The sequence below is a fragment of the Odontomachus brunneus genome, unplaced genomic scaffold (assembly GCF_010583005.1).
Source record: "Odontomachus brunneus isolate Ranch 3 - 2012 unplaced genomic scaffold, Obru_v1 Obru_scaffold_018, whole genome shotgun sequence".
In the NCBI taxonomy this organism is placed as follows: Eukaryota; Metazoa; Arthropoda; class Insecta; order Hymenoptera; family Formicidae; genus Odontomachus; species Odontomachus brunneus.
In genome coordinates, this window is record NW_022639468.1 from 1,792,653 (window position 1) to 1,802,307 (window position 9,655).

General features: G+C 42.4%; 1 protein-coding gene across 2 annotated transcripts in view; it reads right to left on the reverse strand.

The window, feature by feature from the left end:
• Positions 1–138: 138 nt before the first annotated feature.
• LOC116841813 (excitatory amino acid transporter) overlaps positions 139–9,655 on the reverse strand; it is a 12,424-nt gene continuing 2,907 nt past the window's right edge. The window contains exons 2-11 of one of the 2 annotated variants that reach the window (XM_032810204.1): positions 8,608–8,733; positions 8,296–8,503; positions 7,355–7,397; positions 7,022–7,275; positions 6,335–6,568; positions 3,966–4,160; positions 3,730–3,864; positions 3,436–3,544; positions 3,171–3,289; positions 139–2,843 (exon numbers count right to left, since the gene is read on the reverse strand). In XM_032810204.1, the coding sequence (XP_032666095.1) occupies positions 2,795–2,843; positions 3,171–3,289; positions 3,436–3,544; positions 3,730–3,864; positions 3,966–4,160; positions 6,335–6,568; positions 7,022–7,275; positions 7,355–7,397; positions 8,296–8,503; positions 8,608–8,733 (1,472 nt within the window). In that variant the 3' untranslated portion in view covers positions 139–2,794. Of the gene's footprint in view, positions 2,844–3,154; positions 3,290–3,435; positions 3,545–3,729; positions 3,865–3,965; positions 4,161–6,334; positions 6,569–7,021; positions 7,276–7,354; positions 7,398–8,295; positions 8,504–8,607; positions 8,734–9,655 lie in introns of both variants that reach the window. The other variant, XM_032810205.1, reaches the window with a different exon arrangement.

Sequence of the window (9,655 nt, forward strand, 5' to 3'; positions counted from 1 at the left end):
GGAATTATCCCATCCATTTCACTTGGGTAATTTATCGAATCAACGATCTTTATCTATGATCCGCATTTCAAACGATAAGGAACTGGAAGTGGGAATTAGGAAGTGACGGAGATTTCGCTAATGAAAAAAGCAGAATACTTCCACGTATAAACTTGCATCTTGTTATACAACACGTTGAGCCTTATAAGTATTTTAACATGTATTCATCGGATTATTTTGATAAGTTTATCCCTTCTCTCCTCCGCTCGTTTTACCGCCGCAACTAGATCAGTCAGTATTTCACTTTCTCAACGCTCGAAGGTAAAACGTGCCGAGTGAAAACGGGAGCACCCGATATATCACTCGAAAGAATGGCAGGGTATTCCAAATGAAATCGAAAATTTACAATAAACGAAAGTATAATTCGTTCAAGTAAACTTTAATGAAAAGTACCCGTTATCAACTGTAATTGTCTCTCTGTTCTTAAGTATCAATTAAAGGTTCTCTCAACTATAAGTTTCTATTTCTTGCATTGCTTCAATCGTCAAATGTCTCATTTCGATGTTTCAAGTATAAATGCCATCCATGCATTTTACGATTTCTAGTCCTTAAGTTTACATCTTCTGGAACATATCCCTAACAGCGAATTGCATTGAATAATTCTTACGCTAGTGTAAAACAATATCTCACTTGCTTCTTTTGTTTCCTTCTTAACAACAGAAACTTCTTTTCCTTGCGGATGCGCTTTCGAACAAACAAAAAAAAACAAAAAAAAACCCCGAATAACATGAAATCCATACTCTAATGAATGAACATTAATAATTACCATGAACGCTAATAATGTTGTGTACCCGAATAGTTTGTACATTTAAACAGTCTCTACGATGAAACACGTATCGACCTACCTACCTAGTGCCTAAAGTCAGCAAAACCTTTATAGGAGGGTTGTTTACCAATTACATTGTCTAGCAAAACGATATTATCATATGGTGTGTCCAGTCTTGTTGCCGCTCGACGAGGAGTCGCGCTTATTTAATTTCCCATTCTCTTATTAGATCGAATACGTATAGTCTCTCACATACGATCGCAGATTTTATCTGTTCTAAGCTACTTGAATGGACAACATTATACTGGAAGGGGTATATTACTCTACGACAGGGAATACTAGTCGAAAAGGCGCGACGAGACAGAGTCTTTTACATTCGTGATCGTACTCGACGAAAACACGAACGTGACCAGAAATTTCAAAAACGTGATTTCTGTATACAATTTCTAAAAGAAAACTCCTAATATCCTTCTGAAAATTTGCTTATGAAAATTTTTTATTAAACTGACAAAAAATGCAATTTCTTTGAATCTCTAATTTTTACACGATGAATACAATCAGGATTCTAAATTTCCGTCTCGACGACACCCTTCCGTCTAAAAACACACGTGTCTTTCTAAAGCGGGGCACGTAAGTTTCTACGCATCAGTTTTTGTCTATTAATGGTCCGATAGTTAGTTCTCGATATGACTTTTAAAAACTATTTAAAGTCACGCGCCCGCTAGGTAAGTCTTTTTTTCTTTTTTTTGCCGTATTTTTCGCGTGTGGTTAACATTGATCCCCGCAGAAACATGCACTGTCGTGCGTCTGTTTTAATTGCCCTCCCTCGATTTGGATTGCGATCAGTGACGACGATACGCGATACGAAGTACGCGTGGTCTTTGGTCATGTAGCCTAAATACAGTATTACAGTAATATGAAGATGTAATTAAATGTACTTGCTTCGTGTGTCCTAGATATGTAGATATGCACGTAGCTATCTAACAATGTTATCACATCAAGTTTATTTTCAACACCGTCGTAAAAAATTTCTTTATCATCGGTAGAAACTGGTATCCGTCGCGTCACTGAAAACAGTCGTGTGCTCGATCCACGGTGTGCGGGGCCTAGAACGTTCTAAATACATCGAAAAAGCGTCAGTAATTGGAATCAGCGCCGATACACACATTAATGCACGCCCCCGGCGCGTGAGGGTACACTCGAAAAAAGAACTTAAGAAATTCTTTACTTTCATCGCGCCTGTCTGTTATTGGCGCATTGAAATAAGGCACCACATTCGACGCTGTTTACGCGATCGATCGTAGAAACGATCACTGATTCTTACGGGAGCGCGATCGAATCGGTGATCACTTGGTTTTTTTCTGCTACTTTATGAATCTTCTTCCTACGATCAACTATCGTCTATTCAAACTCGAGTCGGTCGGTCGGTCAGTCGAATTAGCCCTCTTCCAATTCAGTCTGCAATTTTCTTAGGGTCGTTGGACGACTCGTACCTCGACTCTTCAATTATATTTCGACAACGTCGAGCGTAGTTAATAATGCGCGGCAGCGAAACGACTGCCACGCATCCTCTTGAGAAAGTATTCTTCTCCCAAACTTGTGGAAGCCTCGATTGAAGCTTTTAAAATACGTATATCGTTTCTTATTGCTGTATCTGCACCCCATGTGGTAACGCATTCTCCATTATTTATTGACTTAGGATTTTCTCGCGTCGCACTGGCTACCGTGAGAGTTCTCTCTTTGTTTCTCTTGATTTTGTGAATTGTAGAACTCCTTCGCGGAAGATCCTTACGAACTTGGAAAATTATTAGAACAAGGAGAAGCTGAGGAACTAAACGCGCCGTTGGCGCAACCTATGTACCCTTTTTTGATCCTCGATGAACAGGCCGTTGTCCCGTCAATGCGCTCAAACAGCTCGCAGAGCCAAGATTATTTACTCGTTGATGGGACTCTACGGTGGTTGAACTATTCTGCGAGGCTAACCACTAGTCAAACGGTCTCCTCCGTCACGCTCCGCGACATGTGCAATGCTCCGAGGCTGAAAAGAAAAATAGAACGATCTGAAGGATATTTTCGCTTGCTCACTTGAAGATCAGACATCAGGAAGACCATAAATACGTCATTTTCTCAAGATTATCTCTATGACAAAAAGTACAAAATAGCTACAAAAGTTACGAGAACGCAGCTCATCCCGATATTCCCTTTATTCTTCGCATTTACAGTCTTTCTACGATGTCAAATCTTCACTTTGCTTATCAATTTGCAAAGAAGCCAGTGATGAGCTAAGCGATGTTATTAATGAAACAATGTGATCTAGTACGATCGTACAAAGTGATAGCCTAGCCCTACCAACAAGCGTGTTTACTTGGCGATCCCCGTTATCCGTGCGTCGTCTTGCATCTCGACGACGACAGTGTCAGGATCAGGTACCCTGTTGGCGGAAATGCATCCATTGGCGATGGTGGTCGGCAGCACCGTCTCCGACTAAAATCAATAAATTATCGCATATTCTTGTAACACATCAGTGTCGTAAAAGTTCAAGCGAGGCGGATTGTTGAGTTAGCGTGTTATATGTACAAGTTGCAAATTACACATTCAAAATTACAAAGCTATTAATTAGTATATTTTACTTGGTAGGCTGCTGCATCCAACGCCATTAATTCCTTTTTAGATAGCTGCTCGACCACGGCTGCAGCATAACAGTCTCCCAGCATATTGTTGGTGGTCCTTATCCGATCTCTAGTTACATAAAAAGTTACATGATATGTCTCGTAAAGCGTTTTATCTGTCGTAAAGATATGATTTGATTTATAGTACGAGTAATATTTTATTACTTTCCACATGAAATTTAACCCGATATATCCGAAAAGTTCTTTTTAAAATATATATATGTATGTATGTATATACAGACGGTATATACTTACACAAACCAATCGATGGCAAACAAGAGAGACACATCGTTAACAGGTGCGTCTATAGCGCTTAAAACGACCAGCAGCAGGACAAGCGCAGCACTAGGTACCGAGGCCGATGACACGGAAGCAGCGGTGGACGTCAGACTTCACAAGATGAAAGGTAGTGAATTAATCATGTGTACACACAAATACGAATACAAGAAGAGGAATGTTTTACTATTCACAAGCTAGATAATGCAACTTACATGACGGTGATAATCTCCCCGAAGCCCAGGAAGATGCCGTTCATTTGAGCGATGAATATGCTAGCCACTGCTACGAAGAGCGCGGTACCGTCCATGTTAATATTGCAACCGATCGGTAGGACGAATCTGGTGACTCTAGGGTCGACTCTAAGCTTCTCGGTCATCAGACGGAAAGTCACAGGAAGTGCGGCAGCCCTGTACAAAGCTGCGTTAGCAAAGATCAGGCAAAGCATGCTGCCGGAATAGCAGAAAGATGTGTTCCACGTCGCCTGTTGCCGCAGTAAGTGGTCATTCTGGCATAAACTTATGTACAGGTGAGATGTATTAGCAGCATGAGACTTAGTGATTCAGTCTCTCAGATGTAATTTGAAGAGAAAGTCTTTTATAATCAAACAGAACAGAGATGCAGAATGATTTGCAGAGAATCGACGTACGAATGAAGGTAGAATACTTGTTGTCGAATTTGGATATATCGATTACGTTAATTGTGGAAAATATCTGCAAATAGTAGAAAGGGGTGCCAGCAACAACCAGAATGACCGTGAGAGAACAACCTGAAAATTAAGCGGAATTAGCTTAGATGTCACTGCCCGTGGTATTAGCCGGACCGCATTGCCTGCAAGATCCTACAACAAACAAACGTATGTACCTCATGTTGCGGCCATCAATTACTTACCAAGGGCTACCCTCGGTCTTTCAACCACCTGCAAAAGGCCGCGTGCAGTGCGTGTTCTAATACATCATCATGATTATACAGTCTCTGTTCAGATACACTGAGAACAGTTTCTCTCAGTCACAGTGTACGCACAGTTGTGTACGCTCTCTTCTGGAAACAGTTAATCCACAGAGAAAACAGATTGAGTTAGATGTGACTATATAGACCTAGTCAGGAATCATAATCGATACAAGCACTGTTAAAATAACAAAAGGGGAGCGAGGTAGTCGAGAATGCGGGATCGAGTGGCGGAAACAAACAAGTTTGGACGATTGCTCTCGTTAAATCAGAGGATTCTTTGATCGTCTCTAATATTAATGATGTTAATGAATGTTTCGTGTATGGAGGACGAAAGAAAAGAAGGACCTCGCATGGGAATGACTGGTAATGCGAACTGAAAAAATGATCGTTGCTTCGCGTGACTCTCAGAAATGAATTATCAAGAAACAAATGATCGCACGTTGTTCTCAGCAGTACAGCCGGTCATCGACGTCCTCGTCGTACCTGCAAGAGTAGCGAGCTCGACACGAGCAACCAATATTTTTTCAGTTCTCTCTTTTATCTTTTTTTTCAGAACAGTGTGTACTTAAGTTTAATAATCATATGGCTAGGCGTGAAAGCCTCCTTTGGTGCGGTATCTTCTTTCTCCTCCTTCGCCGTCGAGAAGGGAGAAGTCGGAAGATTCCCGAGTTCACGAGTCACCTAGCAGGCTTCCACGCCGCAAATCAGTCCAGGTAACACGGAGTCAGCAGATGGCCGGTTTGGGGAACATCATTATATCGAGGTAGTTCCACACTCTCGCGTCTACGCAATCATACTTTCGACATCACTTCACGATCTCGCGTTCGTGACAGTGATACATTATAACCGCGACGACGAAATTCCGTTTGTGTTACCATAAATCCTGGCAACATTCTTCGGAAGTTCGCGTTTGCCTGGTGGTCGGCAACCGGAGTATCAGCATCCTAAGTGCCACCCGGAACTGCATACCTCTCTCCCTTTCTTTCTCTTTTTCTCTTTCTCATGGGGCATGGCGAGCTCTCCTCGCGAAAACATTAAAGAGATTGTCAGGTGTGAAGGAAGGACCGGTGGGATAATTGGGAATTGGCCAGCGTTCCACAACGTCTTCATCTACTAAATGTAAATTCTGTGGAATACGAATCATTTGGCAATTTCATGGCCAGAAGTCATGTAAGGCTGGCTCTAATGATACAGGAGGGATAACGGGACCGTGGCCTCGCAAAGCCTCCATACAGCTGGCTGAAACATATTGTCTCTATCAATCGATTTGAACTCGGTATTATCTTCCATCGTCACGTATCACTCGTTGTCTATTTCCGTCTGTTTTACGATGTCGAATGTTTTGGAATCAACTATCATCGGCACTATTCAATCGCGTAACAGACCAGCTCCATTTCGCGCAAGCATAGAGAGGTAGATGTGTACGTATGTATGTATGTGCATGTGTATGTGTTGTGATGAAAACAAGAAGGGAAAAAGGAAGTATAGATGGAACGTGTCTGCGAGGAACGACCGATGAGGAAACGGAGCTACGAGGTCAGAAAGTACGATCACAACGTTGACCGAGGCCCTGTGAGGCAGGCGAAATGGATTCTCTCAAGGTCGGGCTCAGGTTCGAAGATCGACGACTCACGTTGATGCCATGGCGAAGGCGGTGAGGGTACCCTGGGCCAGGCCGGCGTAGAATTTAAAGGGGTTCTTTCTAACGAAGGCCATATATATCAGTTGCATGATCACCAGTTGATAGAGAAAGACACCGATCGCGATCGTGACGATGAACCACGCCAACTGCGACATCACCAGTACCAGGTCGTCCACGCCGAGTATTTTGCCCGCTATCACGGAGGTGATGCCGACAGGTGTCATCCTGGAATCGAGACGTTGCTCTCTGTCTATCGATTGTCTATCGACTATAGTGAATCCAGGGTTGGGAAAGCTACTTGAAAACTCGTTACCTCGCTTGTTACTTTTGAAAAAAGTAACTCGTTATCATTCTTCCAATCGATTCGTTACCATTACTCAATACATTCATTTAAAAAAGTAGACAAGAAGTACGTTACAATTCTTGTTACCTTTTGCGCCAAGTTCCGACGACCTTCTCAGGGCTCTGCGTGTGACGATTTGTTATCGTTATCCAAAAAATGTAATTATGTTTTATCACTACTATTACTAACGTTAAAGAAGAAATAACCTCGTTACCAACTCGTTAGTAGAGAAAGTTATTAATAACGACATATGATATACGGAGCAATTAACGCATACTTCCCAGCCCTGGATAAATCATATAAAGCATCGTCTCTAATTATCACGCGACACTCACCACATAACCGTCGAGACCATACGCATAATTACTTCGAACACAGCCTTGAAGAAGTCTATTACGACCTGACCTTTCTCGCCTAACGTTCCCAGAAACGTTCCGAAAACTAGGCAGAAGAAAACTATGCCTAGAGTATTCGTACCGCTCCTGTACTGTATTACTCTCATCAACTCCTCGTCCCCCAGAACTTCACTCGGCAGCCGGTCGGTGTCGTTTTGGAACGGTTGCTTCTTCGGGACGTATACCGTGTGCGCCTGGAACGAAATTATTATTTCACGGCGAACTAATTTTATTTCGATGTGGCGTATCGGAAGGATCAGACAGCGTCCTCACCTGTTGGAAAGCTGCTTGAAACAGATTGTCCGGGAACATGTTTCTGCAAAGTAATTCATTCAGAATATGTGAATATCTTCAAAACGCGTTCGAAAATATTAAAAATGCAGAATACTTTTCTATCTTGGCGAATAGTTGTACATTTTAAACGACGTATTTTCTGTGGCCTTCGATTTATCCATAAACCTTAAGCACTTATAAAGTCGCGTTACGCGCATCGCAAGCTACAACGATTTTTCAGTAAAAGTGATCTTGGCCGATCTTATGCCGCGTTACTGAAGCGAACACTTATTAAATAGTTTCCAATAATGAGCCGCTGCGTCCTGTCTTTAATCCGACGATGGAAGACCCGCACACGTCAGACATTGCGCTGCTTAAACGAAGCTTTTGAATGCCTCGTGCGAATAAAACACGCAACCCGATCGATGCATTTATTTTTGTCTCAACGACTAGCATCCGCGATCACCGTGGATTCCGTTTAGCGAGTTTTACGCCTCGTGAAACCTATGACCTTAATCCGTTTTAGATAACTACGCTAGTCCGATGATGATGAGAGTAGGTAGACGTATCCTAAATCGATATTGTTTCGATGTGGCGTCATCGTCGCGCACGCTAATTGACACATTTCGGTATCGAGAAGCTGTGGGAGGAAGTTCCGGCATATATTCTCGTTAAAAACTTTCCAAGAGATGTATCTTATTCGAGATGTAAGACGATGAGACGATTTCCGCCGGCAAAGTGGCAAACTTCCAGATTAAAATGAGCGAAATTAATTGTTCATTAACATTGTTTTCTGATTGTTCCGCCGCATGCGATGACCTTCGTACTCAATTGCCTCTTCGATTTCGATGGGGAAATTTCCCCGAGTGAGTCTATGTACATTGTCAATATTGATAGAATCGATGGCGAACATTCGACAAGATATCAGAGACATAATTTACCTTCCCAGATCGAGCAGGCTGTCGAGTATGTTAACGGCTCTCGCGTGATGCGAGGAACCGATCGATTCCCTGATGCCAGGATTACCGGGATGAATAACGAGGACTAGGGCTACTCCAAGGACAGCGTTGAGCAAGGACGTCAGTATGAAGTATACCAGAGTACGAACGGCGATCATTCCGTTCATCCTGGCGTTCAAACTCGCTGAACCTGGAATGTATGTAAAAATGCATGAAAAAAAAACGTCCGACATGCATTACTCTACAGCGTGTGGGTGTGCACGTACGCGCGTGTAACGATAAAAAGGAACTTACCCGATATAAGACTGGCGATTACCAGAGGTAAAATCATCAGTTTCAGTAATCTCATAAACAGTTCTCCCGGGTAGCTAATCAGCATCACCGCGTCGTCTCCCAGATCCAAGGGACGCAAGCCGAACCCTGAGAAGAGACAACGTAAAATCAATTGGCGATTTTACGTCACTGCGACGTTACTTTCCCGTTAGTATATAGCGCGCTCGGTAGATTCTACGAAAGGCATAGCCTTGAACTATATTTAAACTGGCTTTTCATTTGGAGGCGAAGAAAGCCAACTCCGCTTGGCGAAAAGGTGAAGGTTTGATCAATTTCTGTTGCACGAGGTCAATTCGGTTGAAATATGGCCAGATTTTGATACATTCACATGCACAAACGGCGACGTGCCAACGATAGCCGTTGCGTCAATATTTACACAAAAAAGAATGACGTCCGTCACGTAGTCGGCGATCTCTCGTTTGAAAGAAGAATATGAATGGAAGTCTTGATTTAGACTCAAACTGACCGAACAGGGTCTTTTAAATTATTACAACTCCGTCAATGCTTCTATTTATAGAGAAGTATCTATAGACATTGCATGTTCGCTTGTCAACTACCAAGTCAAACTGTCGAAAGCGGAGATTCGTATTGACACGTGATATCGTGCGTCGAACTCCATTAATGACATTTACCTATCGCTAAAATTGCACTTACAAATGCTTCAGTCGTGTCGAATTCACGTGGATTCGTTATATGCATTTAAGTAGACTTTTCGCGTTGCTAAATTCGCACGATCGAACTTTTCAAGGAAAACCTTGGCCAATGATTGACACCTTTTAATGAGATAACGGTATACGTATTTACGTAACCAACGATAATTTCGAACTGGGTCGAACGTGATGACGTACACGTAAAATCGATTTGTGTAAAAGTTTGCTGTACGTCACATATTGTAAGACATAAAATATTTTGAGCAATCTCTTTCTCTCTTTCTCTCTCTCTCTCTCTCTCTCTCTCTCTCTCTCTCTCTCTCTCTCTCTCTCTCTCTCTCTCTCTCTCTCTCTCTCTC